Source organism: Trachinotus anak, unplaced genomic scaffold (assembly GCF_046630095.1).
Source record: "Trachinotus anak isolate AG129_WGS33_773 ecotype Australia unplaced genomic scaffold, CSIRO_AGI_Tana_v1 ptg000009l, whole genome shotgun sequence".
Lineage (NCBI taxonomy): Eukaryota > Metazoa > Chordata > Actinopteri > Carangiformes > Carangidae > Trachinotus > Trachinotus anak.
The window spans coordinates 19,814,925-19,840,264 of record NW_027273860.1 but is presented as its reverse complement, the minus strand read 5'-3'; the positions used below and the strand labels follow the sequence as shown (position 1 = coordinate 19,840,264).

Genomic DNA, 25,340 nt, shown 5'->3' with positions numbered 1-25,340 from the left:
GAAGCTAAATGTTCCTCATAACAACTTTAAAATGCATCAACTCAAGAATCGTTTTCTGTTAACTCCCATCATCATTCAGTCAAACCTTCCTTTATGTCCTATCACTTTAATTTCATAGAAATTAAGGGGCTATCTACAAGTTTTCTCTGCCACCAAATGTGTTTTTTTGCGGGTGGTGGTGATTGTCACTTGACAAGAGCTTTAGCCATTTTTGCATTTCCAAGACAAGAGGTTATAATACCTCTGAACAGCACTACATCTGGGGACAGATTTGAGGCCATAGTGACTCGGTATCGGAAAGTGATGAGACAGGCTGGGGCTAGCTGGTTAGCATGCTAACTTCAGTCAAAGACAAGATGTGATAGAGACAAGAGTTAATATTGGTGTTGCTTTCCACCTCTGGAGATGCTCTGGGTGAGTAAAGGAATGAAGTTTGATGCTGAACTCGCAACATTTCTTGTAGACTGGTGGGTAAACAGCTGTTAGCTGATGCCAACGTTGGCTATGTAGCAAAAGCAAAACATACAAACAGCTCCTTTAAACCGCCTTCCCACCTCTTCAGTCTTAGACTGCGCACAGACAGACAGGACTGCTGCATGGAAAAAAACTGCATCTCCATGATTCATTTGACACCACTGTGTTGACACAGCAGTGATGACAACATGGAGGGATACAACAAAAAACACAAAAGAAAAAGACAAATCACCCTCAGAGTTAGATTACGTTGTACCACCATATTTCTGCTGTTTACCTCTTGATCGTCTCGATGAAAGATTAAATAATGTCAGTAACAGTCTTCACTTTTACAGGATTATAAACCCCTGTGCAGTGTTGTGGTATATTACAAAACCCATGGATCTTTGACTCCAACCAGACTTCCTGGATTATGTTTTGTTGTTTCACTGTTATTGAAGCAACACCAACGCAGACACCTTGCATTTTTTAACACAGGGCTGCGTTCAGTCCACATGCCTCTCTCTCTTCATTCTGCCTTTATCTCTCCCACCCCTCTCCCTGCTCCACCCTCCTCCCCCACCTCCAGACTAAGGGAGAGGACACATGTCCCTCCCGGGATAGCTCAGCCCCAAGGTTCAGTGAGTTCTATCACTTCGGTCCAGTCGCTCTCCTGTCCTCTTTAATCCCTCACCAGCAGGCAGACAGGTAGTCAGACTGACACAGAGCAGACAGACGCATTATTATTACACTGTCACTCTGTAGGTGGATGGATGGGGGATGACATTTTTACATTAAAGATTCTGATCCATTTAGAGACAATTTGGTGAGAGATTGTATATAACTTGGCATTTATTTGTTGCTGTGACGTTGCTGTGATGTAGCAGAGAAAGACTGAAAGTGTGTGAAACAAAAAGAATAAGGAAGATGTAATAGTGCATTTTAGATCCCTTCCATTAAACTCCCATTACAGGCAATTATACATTGCTTAATCTGCAGAGTTTTCAGGAAGTTTAATGGTTTCATAAAGTCACAAGTGAGGATTGTAACACACTCAGAATGAAGATAAGATTTTAAATGAAGCATTTAAGGTCAGTTGCAAACCTGAAATAACAAAAGCTGAGGTTGAATGTCGACATAAGCTCCCAGCAGCTACATCCACCCCCCCACCCCTTTCTCCCCTGCTCTGCTGTGTTGGCCAGGCAGATTTGTGGCAAGCCAGCGCCAGTTTGCCACTGTCACCCAGCCGAATGGGAGTGAGCACTGGAGGCCACCATTGAAATGAATCAGATCCATCACTGTCTGCAGGGGAGAGGAGCCGAGCAGTGCAGCCTAATGCATCAGAGGCAAGGACTTGGACGGGTGCAGCATATCCAGGCCACCTCACTCCATGAAAATTGCATTGATTTCATCATCGCTCGGTCCTGTGGGCTAAAGTATGATCATCTTTGTTAGAGCAGAGCAATGTAATGTTTCTTGGTCGTTTAAGCTTCTTTGGTTTGGTGGGTGTTTGCAAAACTAAAACTGCAAACCAGGCACAGAACTGGCATCTGAAAAAGACCCTGTAATATATGAACAGGAAACACCCATTGTGTGTCAGGGCGGTGTGACCACCTAGAGTAGCCTCTTCACAGGCACGCACACACAAATGCATTACCTACAAAAACACACACACACATTGCCCAAGGTCTCTCAGAGGCCCATTTGCTTTCAGCAGAACTTCCGGACAGATCCTCTCTGTGGCAAAGACAAGTGCTTCAATAGACGGGTTCATACTGCTGATGATGGCCCACGATTAAGCCCATGTCCGAGGTGGAGTACCTGGTCTATATTCGCTGCCATTAAAGCGGTGGCAGTGACCTTGGGATAAAGAAAAAAAACACTTCAGCTCAATTGAGGATGTATTCAAGCCTAACAAAGAAGTCTGCCTTACACTCAGGATGTTTTTAATGTAGCACAAACCCAGAAGGTCTCCGTGAGCCGGGTTCAAAATCTAATACGTGTGGACACTCACTGAAGGGCCAAGCTTTAAAGTACTAATCTTAACCTGACAAGGACATTCTCGCTCAACCAGGTCACCTGACAGGAGTAAGTCAAAGATGCAGGAAGTCGAATACAAGTCAGAACAGCTGATGAACTCTGTTGGAGAAGTAGCAAAATGTCTCCGGCTGCTTTTGGAAATCAATCCTAATACCAACACCTTAATGATGCATTTGATGTTTAATCGAACAGAAGACAAAGAAAACGCAGAAAACGTATAAGCCATGACATTTGAATATGCTCAGTACACACACAAGCACAGATACCCACATACACACACTCTGTACCAGAGCAATTAATTCCCCCTCTGTTCTGGTCCTGCAGATAGCCCCTGTTTGAAAAACTACCACACTGCCCCAATAAGTGGGGCGATATGATTGGTCACCCCCGGTTCGTTTGAAGCATTGTAATTGCATTGCTGCTTCAGAGGCTGTATAATTTCTCCTCAGTATCTGAGTTCTATTAATATATCAGCACATGTGTTTAAGCAATTAAATTTACGGAAAGTCATTTGGTTTCCATTACTTATTTATTTACTTGGCCACACTTCCTGAATGTTCTCCATCGTTCATGTTTTTAGTTCAGAGTCCTGTGACTGAATCTAATCTGTTTCAGTAGTTTGGTTGTTAGATTTATTTTCAACTTTCTGTTCTCCACTTTTGATATTTTCTCATGAATTCTTTCAATATTTCAGACATGAAATCTGACATCTCTCTCAGTGCCACCCATTGGTTTGTGACAATTTGAAGACATTATCCTGTGTATGCTTTGTGGAAGCGTGGCTGTTGTTTTCCGCCATATAAATCTTAATGATACAGTAATTATGCATTAGATTGGGGAACGTGCAACAGCAATTTTCCACTGGCTTGAAAGTAATTTCCTTGAAAATGCTGAATATTGAGCAAAGTGCAGCAGCGAGGTGATGGATAGATGGCAGCCTAAATAAGTATGGAGAGTGTGACATAAAGACCTAATTATAGGTTTTTTTTATAATTGGTAACCCACATTTCTCTTTTTTGAGTTCACTTTTTCAGAACTGTTCATCCTGTTTTCTTCACTGACCTGCAGCTCAGCACAACAGTTAATCTAACATCCAAAATGCACCGATGCAACTATGTTATAACATTTTATGTACAGTAACAGTTTGTTATTCAGCACAGTGAACTAAAACAACACAAATAACATGTAGCATGATGACATGCATCACTGTTGTCTTTGCAGTATCTTCTATTCAGCATGAACCGAAATTTCATTCTTTGCTGCAGGGATTGTAAATACATCACAGAAATAGATCACAAATGCTGTAATATGTTTTTGTAGGCTTTGTTGTGATTTTATTTATTTCCAAAAAATGCAGTTTACAAACTACTATATATTCTTAACATACTCTGCTATGATTAACATTTTGTTTAACATGGTTTTCCACATAAAAACTAACTTGACAGGTGAAAGAGCAGAGAGTATCAAGATGATTAGAGGAGGAAACATCAGAGAGACTCAGTCAGACCCAGACTCAGATGAGGAGCCTGTTGAGACCAGAATCAGAGACCAGCAGACATATCAGAACGGTTAGCGTAGTTAGCATCTTGAATTTGTTTATGTTGTTTGTTAGCTTGTAACTGGCAGTGGCTGACAAAGTGTTAGTGGTTGTGCTCATGCAAACTGTGGCTTTCTGTACTGACAAGGTTTCAGGTTTATTTAGTCCCGCCCCCTGTCTGACAGGATTAGTTCCTTAGGTTATATAAGGTATGAATCCCTGGGTGTCTGAATCTTTTTTTATGAGATTGTGATTGGTTCACTGCAGTTCAAAGTGGAAACACTCAGTCATGGTGTTGACTGATTATTTTATGATGTATCTTGTGTTATATGTATAAAAAAACAACATATGGAATTAAGAAAGTTAAAAAGTTGATTTTCATGAGAGGGGGTCTTTAATGTGGCCACAAATTATAACCCACATCACACTTTCAATCCACCTGAGAAAAAAATCTTTCTGCTGCAGATATGTCCAGACTTCACCATGTCAAAGATAAACAACTGATGTAGCGAGTTTTCATACATCCATGTTGGAGATAATTCCTCTATAGGGCTTAGGAATAAGTGTGTGCTATGTTAGGTTTAGGTAAGGTAAACTTAAGTTTTGAAATTAGTAAGTAAACGTGCAAAATGAAGTGTTAGAGATTTTGAACACGTGAACTCAGTATTGAGAAATGTATGTTAGCAACTGTTAGAAAAAGCTGTTCATCTCTGCTGTGGCTGAAACTGACAAACTGACCATTGTATGGGCAGAACAAAGAACATCATCAGAAGTTATTTCAATAGTGTATTAAGTGGGAATTTAAGATAATTTGATTTTAGATTTTATGTCTGAGCTCAGACAACATGCCTTCCCCTCTCATCCCTCCTTATCCTGTTTCTGAACTTTTGATCAGTGGTGGATGTTTGTTTCTGTCTCTTGCAACAGCCAGAGCAGTTCATGACATTTAGAAGATATTTATCACAGCGGCATCTAAAAGCAGACAGGCTGATGATGATAAGCATGTTTGTGACTGGATTTCATTTCTCTGATTTACGCACACACCTCTCTATGCATTTTGATGTTATTTATGACAGAGATCTCCTGCAGAAATCGACTATTTTTTGACAGAATGGCTGTCATATGTTATCTTTTTTTTTTTTTTGTCTTTCCTGACAGTGCCACAGCAACTCACCAGTGCATTAGTCAGAGCAACAAAAACACACTTTCCCATCCTCCTGCCTGTGTTTGCCAGAGAAATACTTTGCTCATTCTACACATCTGCAGATTGAGTTGAATTTCACAGAGTACTATTTTTACATCACGCCGCTCCACCATATAGTTCTCATGATAATTCATGAGCTGGAGCTTCTGCCTGAGGACGTCCAGTGATCCTCCCCATTTGTTTGATTTCATTTATTCAAATAAAGATATTTGTAACTTTCACTTTCTTTTTTTTGCTTGTCTCAGCAGAGCTCCCTGTCACGACCACCTCCAGACATAAACGTAAAGCTTTTAAGTCAAGACTTCCCCCCTCTTTTGATCACTTGAAAGACTTTCCAGTCCAGCAACCCCAATTATGTAAAGAAAGAAAGAAAGAAAGACAAAGTGGCTCAGTGCATTTAGTCACCTGAGAAACATGTTTCTGGTTTCCTGTTTTCCTTAAACCACTGCATAGCTCTATGTTTACAGAAATCCCCACTGTTGTTGTGCTGTTCCTCAGCCAATAATAATAATAACAATAATGACAATAACAAAAAACTTTATTCATAGAGCACTTTTCATACAAGAGATGTAGCTCAAAGTGCTTTACAATAAGAAATGGAATAGTACAATAAAATAAGGGTGGATAAAAGGACAATCAAATTAGACAATACAAATTGTTATAAAACGGGAAAAAAATAAAGATAAAAACAGGAATCAGAAAGAAATGTAAAATATGAGAGAATGAATTAAAAGCCAAGTTTACAGCTGTCGTTTAAAATGTTCACAGAGCCCGCGTCTCTTCTAGCTCTTGGCAGGGTGTTCCATGATTTTGGAGCATAGTTAAAAAATGCTGTGCTGCCTATTTAATGTAAATATAAATGTGGCACAAGTGATGCTGACAGTTACTGCTGAGGTTTTGATACACATGCCAGCTAATTAACATCAATGCTTTAAACTGAAGGGATGTGACAGGCCCATAACAGCATGATGCATAAGAAGGACAGGGCAGCATGGAGAGTGAGGTGGGGGGGTAGGTGGGGGGTTTAGCCCACATTTTTAGGCTGACATAATAACATGACTTAATATTATGTACAACACCAAGTAGAATCAAAATGATGTAATTTAATGATGGGGTTTCACAGAGAAGCAAATTGTTTTATCTGTGGCCATTTGCTTTGTAATGATGGATCATAGATTACCTTGCTCCTCTTTTTTACAACCACAGCATTAGGGAGCATGGTCAGGTAATGGGCGAGCTAGAACGCTGTTTTATTATTGATGAGCAGCAGCAGGGGGGTACAGCAGAACGGTCCAAGCAGCAGAGACTTGCAAATGCTTTCATTGTTGCATCATAGGAGCTTGCAGTCACAGTAGTTTTGTTAACTCCATGAGGAGAGTAGATATAACAGCTCATTCTGTATCTAATAGAGCACCCAGGTCATCTCCTCAGCATGCCAATGGCTCATGTTTGTAATTCATTCCAATAGTGTTGCTGTTAGTCAGTAAGAGAACGTTTATGCAAAGAGACAAAGGGGAAGGAAGTGGCTGGCCCTAACAAAAGACGCTCACTCGGATGAGAGAAGGGCTGATCGATAGAGCCTTGAGAGAGCTATCAATCAGAGCCCCGGCCTAGTAAATTATGGTTTTATTAGTATTGAGCTGACCACTGCTGAGAGAGACCTTAAAACATTGAGATGCCGGCCCACATCTGAGGCAAGAGAACGGGATGGAAATCTGCACTGACCCCACCCCTGCACCTTAATATGGAGTGATTGAAATCCAGTTAGATCATGACATGTAGGAACTACAGCTCCCCTGTTGTCATTGCAAATAGGGGTGATTCATGGAAAGGGGATAGGGCAAGGCCACAGAGCAGTGCACTCTGGGAGATGCAGTTTGCAACCGAGCTGGGACTAAATGGAGGAGAGTAGATCGCAGAGCAGCAGAAATGCAATTCCAGTGCTGCCGGGCCCTCATTCCCAGCCGGCTCTCTGAGGACTAACTCATTTAGGAGCGGCAGGGGAAACTCAATAGGACCAATTGAGAGAATAATATATTGAATCTGGTGGTTGAGTGGGCTGCTTGGGCACGGTGGAGGACTGCAGAGGTGAAGTGTGTGCTTTAGTGTCTGAAAACACAAGTGTTGTTCAGCAACATACACACGTGTATAGGACTACACACACACACACACACACATTCCTTTCACTTCACAGCATAGTAAATGTGGTGTTCGCTTGTTGGCTGTGTATGATACTACTGCACTGTGCTTGAACTTGGCCAGCATGAACAGGGGATTGTCAGAATCAGAAGTTTAGATCCCTACTGAAGAGATGATGGTTTAAATAACACTGAAACTGTAACTAAAAACCTTGTTAAATGAAAGTTTTTAAAAAGCTGAAATGGAAACATATCAACTGGATATAATCCATCCATCTCTGATGTTGTTACAGTTCCCTCTGGAGAAAAAGAAGAAAGAGTTCGATGCTTTATTAGCTGTTTAACTAAAGGTAGCGTGCCTGCTAGCCAACAATGAGGAAAAAATAATGTAATATATCATGTTAAGTTAGCTGTTGCGTATAATTTTGAATGCCTTGAGTTTAAATTTGTGAAGTTTTAGCCTTGCCACTGTGGCTCTAAGGATGGCAGTATTAGTCCACCAGTTTGGTTCAGACTGAAAAGTCTCTACAGTACTCAGACAGTTTGCCATGAAAGGATGTTCAGACATTCATGATCCCCAGAGGATGAAGCCTAATGACTATGGTGATCCCCTTACTTTTCCTCTAGTGCTGCCAGTGGGTAATTTTTTTTTTTACTTATCCAGTAAAATCTCAACATTTACAATTTTTCATTATATTATTTATATACATGCTCAAATAAGCATGTTAGCAATGATATTGTGAGCACATTGTTAGCATTGATATCAGGTTGGCCTGAGTACAGCTTCACAGAGCTGCTAACATGGCTGTAGTTTTATTTTCCACATGGTGCGCTATACTGGTTAGTTGGTAACAGTGGTGCAGCAGTGAAATGTGATCAGGGGTTCTTCTCACATATTCTTCTGTTGTGCTGATTTCCTGTCTGTGTGATATCTTGGTGAAATTGAAGTTCTGCTCAGAACTCCTAAAACACCTCGGAGTCCACTTTGCAAAGCACTGGAATTAGATGAGACTCTAGGTGGATGTGAGAAGCTAATGAAAGTGGGGGCTCCAGGCAGCAGAGAGGTGAGCTGTGCCCGTGGCAGGATGCAGCAGCTTAGGGACTGTAATTACAGCATTATAGTGGAGGTTGCCTGGATTAGGGCCAGAGCAACAGGCTGAGACCAGGATAGAAGGCCAGGAAATGGCCATGGACTAGACATTATTAGCCTTAGTTGGCAGCTTAAGTCCAGCTCTGTCAACACACTGCTTCTTCTCCTTCACCAAACACTCAAGGTCAGGGAGACGCTGATGCACAGGCAAAAACACATTTGCGCATGACTCTGCACTTAGCCACAAATTCATATAAACACACACACAAATGCATGTAAACACAGTTTCATATACACACTCACTCTCACGCTACAGTCACTCATACACAAATAACAGCATTACCTCAAACACACAAGCACAGGCATGCTTAGTGAGTCCAGTCACTGAGCAGCAGCTGATCTTGACTGGGCTCCGTGTAAGTCACAGTGCTCTGCCCTCCCCCTCAGTCAACAGGATAATCCACTCTGAAAATGACTAGATTAAGACAGATTAAACACATGATGAAGTGATGAGAACCGGGGGTAAGAAAGGACTGAAATCTCACCACTGAAAGATTTAAAGGAACACATCCACTTTTGGACAAATAGACTCCTCCATCAACTTCCTGTTGCTGTTGTTTAGGGATTAAATCAGACGAAGTTTGAACACTGTGATAACACCACAGTTTATTCTTCCACAGATTGTTTTGTTGATTTTTCTATGGTTGGCAATTTTCAGATGATTATGGCTATTGATGTCTACGCTAAGTACCAATGTACTCTGTGTATGTCATCATTGTATTTGTTCTTGAGCATCAGAAGAAATTTAGATATTGTATGTTGAAGACTGATTAACAGGCGACACCGGTCAGTAAACACTGGGGTTTACTCAGTCAGGAGGGGAGGTTGGGGTTGGTCGCCGCACTTTTCACTCTCTGCTGTATCGGGCATAATTTATGTGAAGCAGCCAATGGAAACAATATGAGAATTTCATTCAAACAATAACAAGAGAACATGAATATTTAATAGAATATCTTCCCATTTTTAAAAACAAACATTTTAAAGTAATTCATCAGTCCAATTTGTGGATCCCAACCTGTGGGCCATGAAGATATTATGAGTGGGTCTACAAATCATTTGCAAAACATAATGTTTTTAAGTTCCGGACTCGAACACGGGCCACTGCAGTAAGGACTAGGCCCAAATGGTGTGTGCTCTACCAGGTGAGCCACCAGGGCGGCCAGAAAGCGAACATTTTGATGTTACATTTTTGTTTATGTGACCTTCAAAGGAGCAGAAAATAGTTGCCAACCAGCCCCGGTCTCCCCTAAACACGGACAGTGTGCTAAGGCATTAGCATGCACACAAGCAGACTTAATTAATACTGGATACACAAAGATGAAATTGCTGCCATTTTGGCTCTGTGCTAAGCGGTTTCCAAAGTCTATTTGTCATAGAAGCCAATGAATATTTTTAAAATAAGCCTGTTCACTTGTCAGAGATAGAAGAAGACAGTGACATTAAGATCTGCTCCACTTGACACACCCTATACATAGTTTTGTTATTATTTGGGTCTTAGCTGCCCTCCTTCTGATTCACTGTGTCCACACATTTGCCTACCTGTTATCTGAAACCTCCCATCTAACTTCCTGTCAGCTCATGACAAGTCTCTGCCAGATCTGAAACGGATTAAAAAAGTCCGGAGGTGTTGAGTTACGGAGAGAGAAACGAGTTGAATAAATCTTCATTTAAACAATTTGAACCTTACTGAGCCTGAATCATCCAGGGACACGCTTTTTATTATAAGGCTGGCAGCGGCCGTGGCTCTGATTGTAATTGCGTTGCCCCCACCCTGTTTCTCACACACACACACACACACACACACACACACACACACACACACACACAGACACACACACACACACACACACACACACACACACACACACACACACACACACACACACACACACACACACACTGCTTCTTTCCCTCCTCGCTCTTATCAGCACACTGTCCCGATAAAGTCCTGCGCTCTCAACCTCATTAAACCTCTCATTTATATTAAACAGCCAGTAAGTCCCTCTAGCCTGGTATGCGTCTCGCAGGACACGCCACTCCCATGAGGCGCCGACTTGACAGCACCCACCCTGCACTGTGGCCTCAGCTCCTACACCCCCGCAATTCTTCTTTTTTACTTATTACTCCTTCCATTTGTTTAGGAGAAACTCCACACTGTGTTGGTGGGGGTGTTTCCCCTTCTTCTCTCCTCATCTTCCTCCTGCTCTCCTGTCTTCCGGCTGCTGCTGCTGTCTCTCTACTCCCCTCTCTCTTGGCCGGGAGCCAGCAGAGTATTGTGAGACATCAATATAAGCCAGAGCCTCCTGGTTTAAAGCATGCTTGAGGTACTGAGTTGAACTGTGCAAGACTATCTAGCTGTGAGGGAGTTATCTGTAATAGGTCCTGTACAGGGACTTCTTCTCCAGTGCATTCCCCCGGCTGCCCACGGGCTGCTATGAAGCATTGTGGGAAATAAGGCCAAGGCCCAAGCTTTGTTCTCTAACTCTCTGCACATGGATATGAGATTTTTTTTCCCTCTCTACCTCCTGACTCTTTCTGTGGTGGCTCCATTGTCTCTACCCTAAAAATATCACATTTGACAGACTTTTGGTTTTTGAAGACTGGACACAGTATCTGGACCCAGTGGTCCCAAACTCAAAGACTGACTGCTAACTATGTCCCCCGTCAAGACTGACACACGCACTGAGTGTACAGTGGGCTCAATAACCAGCAGTGCGGCACATCGACCACAAGGCAAATGTCACTGGTCCATTTACTAGGGCTCATTGTTAGAGACAGCTGTCTATCGGCCTATGGGAAATCCATGGAGCTTTATCCAGCTCGCACTATTGGAGGAGCCGTTTCACACTGCTGAACCAGAAAATACCGACGTAAGCCGAGATGGATGCTGGAGCCCCAGTTCCATGTATTTGGAGTATTGATGGCATCACATTAGGAGCCATAGCATGCAGACACCATTTCTTCTTTTGTGTCAGAATTTGATTGTCGAACTCTTTGCATTTTCCTATTCGTAACAAATTTTTGAACAATTGTTAACATCAAAAGACAATTATTTAAAAGGCACAACACACAATTCAAATCCTCCTCCTTCAGAGGCAGCATTTAAAGACCGATTGCATCACAGTGGTGCAACTACGCTGTCCCATTTCGAAGGCTCCTTTAAATGTGGCCAAGAAATGTTTCCTTCTTTTCCTGGGATCCAATGGGTGGATCTTTTGTAGCACAACCTATCTCAAGATTCATTGAGCGCAGGTAGTGAAAGCAAACAACGCCAACAGGGAGCCAGAGAATTACACTTTTAAATGTTAGTATTGGGTTTCAGCATATTTCAACAGCTAACGGTAAAACTGTTCAAACCAAAAGTCTTAAAAACTTAAGTTTTTGTGAAAAACTTGTCAAGGTTGCTAGGCAACAAGAGCCGTGCTTTGTGATGCAACTCTAAGGGCATTCACAGCTGGTGATGCAAAGCAAAAATCCTCCACAGGCCAGACCGTCTCATTTCAGTTATTACGGCTACAAAGGGCCACATCTTGGTAGCCCGCGTCCTCTGAAGGCTGCTGCCCCTGAATTGGGACACAGCTATAGAATAATACAAAATGAAACTGAAACAAACTCATCAAAATTTTTTTCATTTCCTTGCTATAAAATGTTGTTGTAAGCAATGCAAACATATTGTATTTGGTGAAAAAAAAATCACATTGGATTTTTAACAATATTTTACAACTAGTTCTTCGACTAAAAAGAACATTTTTTTGCCTCCTTTACTAAGCCCCCGTGCCTGCTCTTCCTCTCTGTCCCGGTCTCTGTAGGAAGGCCCTGGCAGCCCTCCAGTGTTAGAGCATCCCATGAACTCTCTACTGGACAACCATGAGCGCCGGATCTCTCACTCCCTGTATGAAACCATTGAGGGCTTGGACAACATCTCAACACCGCGGGCTAATGTGATTGGACGCATTGGTGAGTGTTATATTAGCTGTGTTATTTCACTCCCTCTCTCAACGCCTTTGTGTTTCTTTCAGGTGCTACTCGACAAAATGACTCCACAAATTGTTTTTTTTTTTTTTGGAGGGGGCCAGTCACTCCCCATTTACTATGATGGGAAGTGTGGTTGACCTACTAACCTCCTGTTCATTGAATATTCACTACCCAAGCACTTTATTAGAAACACCACGCTAACACTGGGCAGTTCCTGCCTCTGCTCTCAAACACCCTCAGTTCTTTGTGACATTGATTCCACAAGATGTTGGAAACCTTCCTTTTAGATTCTGCTCCATGTTGACATGATTGCATCACATCATTTGTGCAGCTGCAGATCTCCCAGTCTACCACATCCCAAAGGTGTTGTATTGGATTCAGATCTGGTGACGTGCTGTGCATCCTGTGATGCCTTTCTGCTGGCCACATTTGGAAAGAGTGGTTATCTGAGTTACCGTAGCCTTTCTGTCAGCTTGAACCAGTGTGAACCAAGCTGCCGTTCACTGGATGGTTTTTGTGTTTGCCTCCACTTTGAGTAAAAAGAGACATATTAGAGACTAGAGACTGTTGTGTGTTAAAATCCAGGAGATCAGCAGTTTCAGAAATACTCAATGCAGCCTCCTCACTTGTATCTGCAGGATTTTATGCACTTTACTGCTGCAACACGATTGGCTGTTAATTTCATGAATAAGCAGGTGCGCAGGGGTTCCTATTGAAGTGCATGTATTTTCCTCATGGATCTGTGTAATCTGACATTTGCTGATTAATTTTAACATCCACCACTTCCCCCTGTGAAGCACTACTGTTACCTGCTTCCCTTAAACCACCCAGCCAGCATCACCTTCAAAGCCTCATCCCGCCTCCCGAGCTATGCCGTTTCACTATCCAAACCTCTCAGGGATTAACGTCATCCCCAATCCTCCCCACCTTCACTCCACTCCCGACCGGCTTCACTCGGGTCAATTCCCATTCCAGCAGGCTGACATCAGCAGGCTAAGATCTCAGCTCTTCAGGTGTATTAGAATTGGCAATTCAATCCTCAGCCAGTCGCTGCTGTCATCTCAACATCGACAGACCTTTCACATATGCATATACACACACACACACACAGAGGCTGAAGGTAATTTCATCAGCACAGGGAGGGCGTCGTGGCTGGAGACGATGCAGTGCAGTTCCACGTATCCACACCCTTTTTCTCAACACACACACTAGGGCACTTTTCTCATCTTACCCTCCCATCCCCTCCAGGTTTTCACATCGTCTTGCTCATCAAGTTTTTAACCAATTTACCGATTTTTCTCTTTGCTTTCAACGTTGTTCTCCCCTCTCTCATGACCTGTCTCCTCACGATCTCCCTGTCTTCAGTCTCTCTCCCCTTTCACCTCCCACCCCGTTACCACTTCCACCTCCCGCTCGGATGGAGTGCATTTGTAATCTGTCAATGATCCACACTTTGTCCCTTTCCACCCTTCTCCCCTTCGTTCTCCTGTTTCCCTCCTACCCCCTCCCCACCATTCCCCCCAGAGTGGTGCCACTCTGCTACTGATCATAGAAGATCAGAGGCTGTGTCAGAGGCATCTGATGGTTAATTAAGCCTCCAGATCAATAGGGCCTGCCCCTGACACTCTCTCTCCCTCTGTCTCCCTGTCTCCCCTTTTCTTTTTTTTTGCTCTTTCATCATGTCTTACTCCGCCATCCCGAATCAAATGTTCTGAAATTGGTGGAGTTTTCTTCTCAGTTTGGCCTTTTTATGCCACTTGCTTTCCCGATGCTGGCTTTTCAGAACGCTGCTGTGATCATAAGCGGCGTCTGTGGGCTGATGGAAAAGTTTCTTACCATTGAAAGTTCAAGGACGCCAAGCGCTCATCTCATCCTGCGGAGTGGGAGTCAAATGAGCCAAGTGGAAAAGTTTTAGGGGGTGGGGGTGGAGTGGGCGCTAAAGCACTAAGTTATCACAGCCGAAGCTCAGCAGAGTGTCAGATCTTTGACTCGGATTGTCTCTCAGCAAGAAAAAATATCGGCTCCTTTTCTCCCATGTCTTCAGGCTGTCTCTGAGTCGTGCCCTTATTAACCCGTGCCTACATTTTGTGACAGGTCTTCTTCTTTTTAAACCGACACAATTCTGTTATTTAAATTTCTGATGCAACCAGACATGAGTTTACATTCATGATGGCAACACAACGCTGCCACACTGAGGTAGATTTTGGCACCTGGGAAAAGTCAAATCCAGTGTATCTGATCTGATTTTCTCCACTTAAATCTGACTGAAGATGCAGAGGATGCGTTTTGTTTTGTTCCTGAAATGCATTAAAGCACAGTAGATAAGCACATAGCAATGACCTTTTCCACTGACAATGCAGAGCTAAGATCCAGTTGACCTTGATCATATGCCGCAATCTTCCTGACACATCTTACACATTTATGTTCAATTTATAATTAACCAAAATCTTAGTCCATCAGATTTACTCACTGTAAATTGAATTAATAAATAAGAAATGGAGACAACAGAACCTCACAAAATTGCCTCTTCACTTTCTCTCCTGTAGTGGAGATGGTGAATTTCTGCAGGCAGGCAGACAGACAGTAGCTGCTTCCGCTCTCCATCTTCTTCTATATGTTATTTCAGACGGGCTCAGACATATTGCCTGGCGCGTGAGATGTGACAGTTGTGGTTAGAGGACAGATGCTGAGATCGGCCCTGCAAGGTCAGGAAGCACACAGCCGCAGGGCTTGACTGACAGCTTGATGTTGAGTCTATCTGGACCTGCTAAATTACTGAATCATGAAGGCCAGACGTGTGGAGTTTGGGATGTGTTCAGCCGGCACACATGCTGCAGTGCATACACACAGGCGCACTCACGTACAACCTCTCCATCAGGTTATACACAATTCCCACTGATGTGAGCCAGACGTTTTTCCTCTGAGCAAATAGTGTTTACTTACAAAACTCGGAGGCATTTGACTTCTTAAAAGACTACGGAGGAGCTCTAACCAAATCAGCCCCTGTGCTCTGCTGCTGTGCTGCATTACACTGCCTGTGCTGTTACAAATGGACCACGGCACAGAGAGAAATGGGATGGAGTGGTTTCGCTGCTCCTGAATTAAGACACGACTTTGATTGTGAGTTATCGCAGATGGCAGCAAGTCAATATGATGAAATTGTAAACTCCATATTTCTGCCAACCCATGATTGTTGTTTCTACGCTCTCTATTTTCAGTTTAAAAAAAGAGCAAACAGCTGCCACGTTCTATGGATGCCTTATCTCACCTTACCCAGGTATTGATCGGTATGGACCGGTCTTGTCTACTCCCAGCAGTCACAGGTAGCTTGCTGCCTTTCTTCTGAAACAGTAAGAATAGCTCTTGGTTCTTACACTAAAAAGAAAAAAAAAGAAAGAAAAAGAAATTATAATTACCATGGCAACAGCGAAGAAAAGCTCAAAATAACACAGGAGACAGGTGCTATTATGCTGGTATAGTGCCGTCACATTGATTGTAAGGGCACTTTTCCCTCTGGTGTTTTGGGCTGTCATTCAGAACTATCTGCTGCAGTGTGTGTGTGTGTGTGTGTGTGTGTGTGTGTTCGTATATTTTTGTGTGCACACATTCAGCTAATCAATAGTCAAGAGGTAATTCCATTCCCCGTTTGCTTCAGTAAGCCATGAAATGCTGCGATATTGTCAGCTTTAGCTTCACACATGCACATACCATGACTTGTAGCATCATGGCCGGGGGCTGGATCCACAGCTCGGAGGTGGTGAACATGGAATACACTCTGCTTGACACCCTGCTCAAATGAATCGAGTTCCTGACACTTTTTTTTTCTTTTATTCCCCTGCTTTCCCTTCATCCCCACCCTCTGTCTGCCCTTTCTGTGATGAAAGGAAGGAAGAAAGAAAGTAAGAGAATATGGAAGTGAGTGAAATATCCTGCGTGTGCACAGTGTGTCAGCGACAGCCGAGGTTTGACACAAAGGTCGTTAGCATCACACCCGGCTTCGCCTTCCGTTCTGTCTAATTGAAAAGTGCCACTGGGTGCGGGTCTACACGCTGGGGTGAAAATTGAGGCCCGTGGATGTGACTGTTTGGCCGAGTGCCTGGCTCAGAATGCACACCCAGGACTGGCACAGGAGTGAGGGAGGGGAGGGATGGGAGGCTGGATGTGAGAACCAGCCAGGCGGACTCATGCAGTTGTAGAAGTTCACAGGATGTAAAGTATGCAGAGCAGGTAACGGTGCAAAATCCTGAAGATACACATTAACCCAAATCCAAAGTTAGTCACCTACAGAAGTACAGAACAAGCTCGCTCACTGGTTTTTTAAAAGGATAAAAGTACAAGAGAAAACATACATAGACACATCAACCTCTGGGTGTCCTCAGACGCTTAAGTCTTCACTAATGGTGTTTAAGTGGGGCTGTCTTCCCAGGACTTGACCCTGTTGTCTCTTCACCCCCAGTATTTCACTCTTTGCAGACTCATCCTCTCTGTGTGCTCAGCCATCAGTGCAGGAGATGAGACAGTGTGACTGCCCTTAGCCTGGTATCCAGACTGCTTCAGAGTGCTATTAACATGCCTCAGTGAGAAAGTAACAGACATATAAACAGTGTTACCCAAGAACTGTCCCTTCTCCCAGCTCTCACTGTGCTCATTCATTGTGGTTTCTTGTGTGAAAGGAGGTATAGCTGCAGTAGTTTAATGTTTTTACATATTCTGTACTGACTATGCTAGACTGACTCTCCGAGCTTTCATGCACTTGTTAGGGTGGTATATTGACCTCATATAATTCCAGCAGAGCTCCACCCAGTGTAAACCTCAGCACAAGTCTGATTAACCAGAGTATGTGACTCAGGCTGCAGGTCAGCAATGCTATTTAAAATATGATATATGTAGGATGTGAAAGGACAGATTTGTGTTTGTTCTACCTGTGATACTCAGAGCTGGAGGCAGTGTGTTTTCGGGTTGTCCGTCTGTACCATTCTCGTGAAAGCGATATCTCAACACCTTCAGGGAATTTCCTCAAATTTGGCACAAACACTCATTTGGACTCAGTGATGAACTGATTAGATTTTGGTGGTCAAAGGTCAAAGGTCAAGGTCACTGTGACCTCACAACGTACTTTTTTGGCCTCATGAATGTGATATCTCCACAAATGTTCACTTGGATGAACCATAAGGCAGTAATTCTAGAAACACAAAGTAGACAAGACAAAATTGGACTTTGTCCCTAGTTAATGATGATTTTAGTTCTAAGGTAAATATTTGGTTTTAATATTACTGAAAACACTGTTTTTTGGGACATAGAGTACAGATTTTTATTTGTATAATTATATGCCAAAGTGCATATAAAATGTACAGCAAATTTATAATATTTAATTTCTCACATTTGTGTCTGCTCACTTCTCTGCTCAAGTATTTTGAACAGATTACATTAGTGGATGACATCGTTGATATTTACTTCTAAAGTTACAAATGTATCAGGAGCACAGAATGTATTTGTCTTTAGTGTGGATGCAAAACAAATCCGTTTGGTGTTAGTGTGAAGAGGTTGAGGTGGTTTTTAAACTACATTCCTTGAAATGGCATTTAAAGGCTAAATAACAGGTTTGGATAGGAGGGCAGGTCTTCCTTCAGCAGCACTGATGACTCCATCTCTGGAACAGGAAAACCTTTTACCCTCATCATGGTTACCATAAACCGGAGAAGTGATTAGTTTAGTTTGATGCTGTATGAGAGATCACCATTGCCAATAGCAACACAATCTTGGCTGCTATCGACTTCCATGTGTTAATTTGAGATATTTCTGACACCAGATCAGTTTCCCAAGCATACAGTAACAATAGTCACATTTTGTCGATATGTGGTCATCTCTGACAACAGCCCACTACTCAGACAAAAAGTGATTATGACAGGTTGGTTTCTGTTGCTGATTAACTCCAAATGTCTGTGTAAGGCTCAGTGTTTGGTGTCCTTATTCATATCCAGGATATCTGAGTTCAGACATTCAGTTTCTCTAGAGAGAGAGATGCCGTCATCAAGCCAATCAACTAAATGTTCTGATCAATTGCATTGACCAGGGTAAAGGGCATCCCTGGTCAACGGTGGGATGTTGTTTAAAAAATGGCACCAATGTCCCCGGTTCAGCGTCAGGCTTTGGTTTCCACCAGTGTATACTTAGGGTGATTACCTGCTGCAATCCATGTATGGGACTGATAGCTGTTGCAGCATGGATCAACTAATGATCTCCCCTCTAGTCAGATCAATAGGCTAAAGTGTCACAGAAGGAGGGAGGAAGACAGAGAAGAGAGAGGAAAAGAAAGCATGAGAGTGCGTGATGGACAGAGACAGAGGGGATTGTGTAGCAGAAAGAAGATGGAGAGGGGCTATTAGTGTGACCTCTCACCTCACAGCTCAATGTTTCAACAGGCAACGCTTGGTCAGAGGGAAGAGAAAAGAAGAGAGTGAAGCTCTGATCCGGCTGGATGGATGCAGCCAGGTGGCCTCTTGGGCCAAAGAGCTCATCTGTCTCTGCCTTCACTCCCTGCCAGAGGGAGGAAGAACATCTCTGCCTCAATATCATGCAATAGCTTCCACACGCTAAGCACGGCTGGCCAGAGGGCTGCGCGTGCTTCAGCACAGTGGCAGAAATGGCACTCTTCACTATAGTGAAGACTATAGTGAACTACAGTCTTCCCTCAGCTGTGTAGATGGTAAACGTGAATCTGAAGCTCTTGAACAAAGCAGACTCTTTGTTAAAGAGTCAGCTCCTGTGAGCAATTAATCTGAACTGGAGTGATATTTATCCCCACGAGACCTCATGTACATGTCTCTAAGATATGTGTGTGACTGTTTAGTCATTCGCGATGGCATCGTGATATTGAAGTATTTCTTTTCATTTGCTTTCATTCCATAAACAGAGCAACAGTGTTTTCTGAATTGCAAAAGTCATCAAAGGCCAAATAACAGTATTTTGATTCTAGCCAATATAGCGGTTCTGGGGTTTGGAGAAAACAGTAATTGCATTCACACCACTCAGGTTTAGATGCTTGTGGCTGTTTTGCTGTGGTGCCATTAGGCACAAGAACAACCAGTAAAAAGTTGCTTCAGACTTAAGAGCAACAGTATGTTCAGTTGACCTTCCCACAGCAAAGTGATGTAAACAACAGAGATAATGCTCAAAGCACATGAAAGAAGACACTGAGAATATATTCAGTCATTATTTCATCACTTGTTTGCATTCAGTATCATCACTCCATGATGAACAGCCTTGACTTTCAACTAAGTCACCAGCTAGTTCTGGCTCAAACACACTATCACACACATACACACTGTCTGTCGATTTGGCTGGCAATAGGGAGCGGAAGATCTGCTGGTACTGTCACCTTCCCTTTTTCCATTGTCACCGACTGTGCAGAGGTAGTAAGGGACAACTGTGTTAAAGCAGTGTTAAAGCAGCTCCATCTGCACCTCACTGCGCCAAAACTCCACCAAAGGCTCTGAGAAGTCTCCTTCCTCTCCACCTTGTGCCTCTTTTCCTGCTCTGCCTTTTGCTTTTTTATCTTTCTCAGCCCAGTCTCATGAACCAAAGAGCCATTTGACCCAGAATGACTCATTTTCTTTTGGTCTCTTGTCTGCTTCATTGTCCCTGTTTCACTGTACAGTCTGTACATTTATTTTACAGTCTGTACATTTCATTTCTGGCTGTCAAAAATGACAGCTAGAAATAAGTGATGATAACTTGATTTTTGGAGTGCATTGTCGGTCTTCGATTCCCCACTCCTCCAGTCCACATTTTAAAGTGTCCTCGGGCAAGATACTAAAGCCCAAACTGTGTGCGTGAACGTGTGTATGGTAGAAAATCACTATATGTGTAGGAAAAGGTGCTGTACGAAAGTGTGTGTGAATGAGTGAATTTGGCCTCCATTGTAAAGCGTTTTGAAAGGTTGATAAAACTAGAAAAGCGCCATACAAGTGTAGTCCATTCATCATTTACCATTCAGAGTTAACTTGCTGTATGTTATGATAAATGTTGGGGGCAGGTGGGCTTCACTCCATGCTTATGCTAACAACTGCAGAAAAAGCAAGAGCTGCAGCTCCTGTAATTATCTTCACTCCTCAAACCATCAGCATGGCCCTGACTACACCTGTCCACTAGCCATTTAATGCATGTGTGTGTGTGTGTGTCCTTGAGCTACTTTGTTAAGAGGGAAGTGGAATGCCTTCAGCAGCATCTGCAGTGCTGGCCACTTGTATCAAGAGGTCCTGACCGGAATGTTTCATAAATCGAGGAGAAGGAAGCCTGCAGAGTTTCTAATTAAACCTGTGTCCTCTAGCAAAAGTGGTCCGCTGACATATGTAAACATAAGGTGACTATGGTGCATATTGTGAATACAAAGAAACGATTTGCCCCTATGTTGTATATTTTAAACACAAACCAAACCTTTTACAGATCTTCTTGTAGCCAAACAAACTCCCTGTTATGTTACCACTCTATTGAATGTCTGTTCCACATCGCTACTGTAGTGAAAATCTAAGAGTCGCTGATGCAATCAAGATGTAACTTTGCCTACGAACTGAAAGTAAAGGCTGGTATAAAGATGGCCCCTGTGGACACACCACCGCAGGGCATCTCTTATTGACACTGCCCTACTTTTCCTAAACTGACTGTAAAGCACAGACACTGACAACAGAGGAGGGAAGCGTTGAATTTCGGGACTGACTCAGAGGAGCTGTGCAAGGACTCTGAGGTCAAACCTCAACTACTGTATAGAGCATAAGACACACACACACACAGAGCAATAAAATACACAGAATATGAATAGAACAGAATAATAATTCTGCAAATCACATTGATACTTACACAAACATACACAAATAGTAATGACTATAGGCTTTTCCCACAGCTGGGATAAGCAGTGTGTTGTTTAGTAGGCATTCAGCGAAGTGGATGAGCTGGAGGTCAGACCAGTTTTGTTGTTGTTTTTTTTTAAGTTTTATTAATGATAAAATAAAAACACATGATTAAAGATAAATGATGACTACTGTTACCCAGCTATAATTTAACTATTAAACTAGCGCCTGCTATGAAAGTAAAATATGTGGTTAGATTCTTCAGTACTCCTCGGCAGAAGCGACCCAGAACTATCAACTTGCAGATTTGTCAACCAGTACACATTTTGCGCAGCAGTTACAGATTTTTACGTTGAAAACGTGACTTTTCATATGACTGTACCGCAGAAATCATGTTACTAAGACATTCAAACTAAACATGACGATAGCTGAGGAGGACACTGACAAAGAGAAACTGCCAGTGTTACATCACAACACAAGTTTATTTACATGAAAATGAAAACATACATTACACAAAAGAAATTGTTTTATTTTTATTAAATAATAGAATGAAAATCACTTATGTTTATCAGTTTGTTGAACAACACCTATAATATTTATCATTAAAACAATGATTTTAATCAGCTATACTGAAACTTTGACTTTCACTATTCTGTATAACCCTGTGTAGTGGAGGGGTATTTTAGAAATACACGTTCAAAGATCTAAAATATGAATGTATGTAAAAATGCTCCCTGCAAGTCATGGGTTCAGCTTCCTCTGAAAAGATGTCCTTTTATTACAGTTCTTCTCCAGAAAATATGATTGTATTGTTTTCTTCATTGCTGATTCATATGTTGAATAACTTGATGATGTGTTGTTGAGTAGGCAAATGATGGTATGCAAAGCAAAGACGTGTAGAAGCATATGAACTAAGCATTACACTGTTATGGTACTCAGAATATTTTGCCAGGATTGGCAGGTCTGTACTCCATCTATCCACTTGTTAGCAACCAGAAATGTGAAGACGTATTGACCTAGTGATAACCACAGACCGTATTCCAGCCATCTAACTAAAAACCCAATCAGTCGACTTTCTTTCTTTCTTTCTTTCTTTCGTATAAATAATAGCATTGATGCATTGATGAATCTGTTGGGAATTGACTTGATCCTGCATGGATGTCTTCTTTCCCAGCCTGCTGGCTTGTCTGTTTCTTTCCCTAGAGGGCTTAATTTTTGTTCAGATGTATAAATGTCAGAACAGGTGTGAAGTCAAATATTTGTAATTGTCTTCTGTAAATCCTCTGGCTGCAAAAAAAAAAAAATACAATTGAAACAAACAAAAAGAAAGAAAGTGAAAGATGTAGCTTAGTCCCACCAGCTTCCTGGAGTTTCTCACTGTCATTACTCCTCCTGCTGATTTACAGTACAGAGGGAATTCAATTACCCGAGGTTCTCTGTCAAGCTGCCCTCATGAGAAATAGTTTTCATTTCACCTGGACAGTGTTTGCAGCCATCTTAACTGGTTTAGATGAGCAGCCCATAGACAAAGGGATGAGGCCTCTGAAAGAATCAGTTAACAGAGGCGTGGTTTCTTGTCATTGGACAGCAAAGAAAGAATGGACAAAAATTCAGGTATGAAACCAAAGTCAGACTTGCCATCAGGTGTATTGGAACAAATCCCAGTGGGATGCTGCATCAGTGTGCTGGTCGAACATCAAAAAAAATCCATAGGTATTACCTTTATATACCTGAGTTCACCAAAGTTACAAGCTGTATTGAATATCTTCTCTCAAAGACTATTTCCGCTTCATTTCTTTCGTTTTTTGTTTGACTTGTTGCCCGTAGGAGAGGACTTTTATAAGCCCACCTTGATTTGTGTCCTCCCCTTCACAGCTGTTTTCTTTTCTATCTTTCTTTTTCCTTTCCATTTTTTCCGGGGCAAATAACTAAACTGCACACCTCACTGCTGCGTTGATTGGTGCTCAGATTCACTTCCACAATATGCATTTATCATTTGTCGGGCCCTAGTAAAATTAAATGCCTCTCAGACTCATGTTGGAATGCTGCCTGGGTAAATATTGTTGTCTGCTGTTAGTGATTACACACGATTGTTCCTAAGCTATTAAATTAGCAAAATGGCTCCCCTATAATGCAAACAAAAGCAAAGACCAGAGGGAGTTCAGTATATGAGACCCTCTGTCTAATTGTAAGCAGGTGTGTGATAGGGCTTGGGCCACATTGCTCATCTTGACTTTGATTCCCCCTTTTTCACGTGCGTACCTCTGCACTTAAGTTGTGCGCTGATCAGTCTGCAGAAGGAATCTCCTTCTGTATTGTAATGCCACTTCTCGTGCTGTTGAACAACCCTTCTCCTGCCCTTGGTGCTGAGTGCCAGCCACGGCAGCTCATTCCCCATTGACTTTGACTCCTGAGGAGCAGCAAAGGAGTGATTCAGAGAAGTCCTCTGCAGGGAGGGTCAGGCGGGACAGAATACAGATCAGGGGAGCTCTTCTTTGCCTCACATTTGTCCTTGGAGAAGAGAGAAGGAGAATGGATAAAACTGCTTGGGTCTACAGCGGCAGGGAGTGCATTGTGGGTAGTAGTGATTAGATCTTGCTTGTGTCTTGCCTTGTGAGTCTTCAGGGTCACTTTGTTGCGTCATTTGCACCACTTCTGATCACTTTTGTGTGTTTAATGAGTGCCATGTGCCTGCTATGATTGGATGGTATTTTTCATGTCGTGCAACATCTTTGTACACTTTCAGCATTGCAAAATTGTACCTGATAAGCAGCTTTTTTCCCTTTTTGTGAAATATTGGTGTCCTTCAGGCATGTCCTGATATGAAAATAGTATAATTATCTCTGTATACAGTATTATCTTGCTAATTACTGAAGTAAGATAAAATTGTTGTGTGTACTCAAACGTGTCCATGGAGGAATTTGCTTCAGCGTGAGCACACGTTTTCTCAGTCTGATATTTTCACAGTTGTTATCAGACACCACTGATTGGATGTATGTAGCCGCACATGCAATCTAATTGCTCTCCCCCCCCCCTCTCTCAGGTAACTATCAGCTCTCTCCGACTGTGAACATGCCACAGGACGACATAGTGATTATCGAAGACGACAGGCCACCCCTGCTTCCTGCCCACCTCTCCGACCAATCATCCTCCAGTTCCCATGATGACATGGGCTTTGTGGGAGAGAACCCGATGCCCTGGATCCACGAGCTGCCCGGTCAGAATGAATGGTGAGCAGGCTGAATTATTTAAGACTTGATGGACTTCAGACAGGCCCTGTGTGGAAGAGAACAGCACAGTGTTTGTGTGAGTTGTAGGTTGGCTAGTATCTCGGTTTTTATTTCTGGTCTTGCATGCATTTGTATGCGATGGTTGAATTTCTGCACTGTCACTCAGTGGTGTGAGTGGTGTTTCTCGTACTGATGCAGAGAATCAGATCTGTTGATTGAATTTTCTGAAGGAATTAGTTTAAAATAATACAAATACACAATTTTACAGGAATATACGGTATATTGCATTTTCATTTATTGCTAATTTCCCAAATTTGTGACATAGTGTTATGGTTCTCCATAGCAGGGATCAGCAAACCAGACTCTCTGTCTCAGCTAATGACATTTTTATATGATACACAAAGTTTGTTAAGAGGAACTGAAATGAAATTTTGCTATTTTTGGATTCCTAAAATGAGGATACAAGTCTGGATTTAACTATGCAGTTGTGTAACCCCATGGGTACACATGGAACAGCACCTGTGTATGTGTGTGTGTAAATAATAGATGACCCAGCAGCAGTAGTCAGACTGTAAAAAACTCTCAGGGACTCAACTTCCACCTCACCAACCGCAACTACCCATGGGATTCCACTCTGTCTATAGACTGCAGACTGACTGGAGCACCTTCATAATAAAGAATAGAGCCAGGGCTCATCAACCTTGTCAGAAGACCAAGTCTCTTCAGGGACTTGGACCTCTTTAAGCAGAGGAACCCCTGCAGACCAC

At 42.5% G+C, this 25,340-nt stretch overlaps 1 protein-coding gene across 1 annotated transcript in view; it reads left to right on the top strand.

Annotated features, from left to right (window-relative positions):
- LOC139625582 (partitioning defective 3 homolog) overlaps positions 1 to 25,340 on the top strand; it is a 358,479-nt gene that overhangs the window by 205,935 nt on the left and 127,204 nt on the right. The window contains exons 15-16 of the mRNA XM_071485696.1: positions 12,332 to 12,479; positions 24,387 to 24,573. Coding sequence (XP_071341797.1) covers positions 12,332 to 12,479; positions 24,387 to 24,573 — 335 coding nt within the window. The remainder of the gene's footprint in view (positions 1 to 12,331; positions 12,480 to 24,386; positions 24,574 to 25,340) is intronic.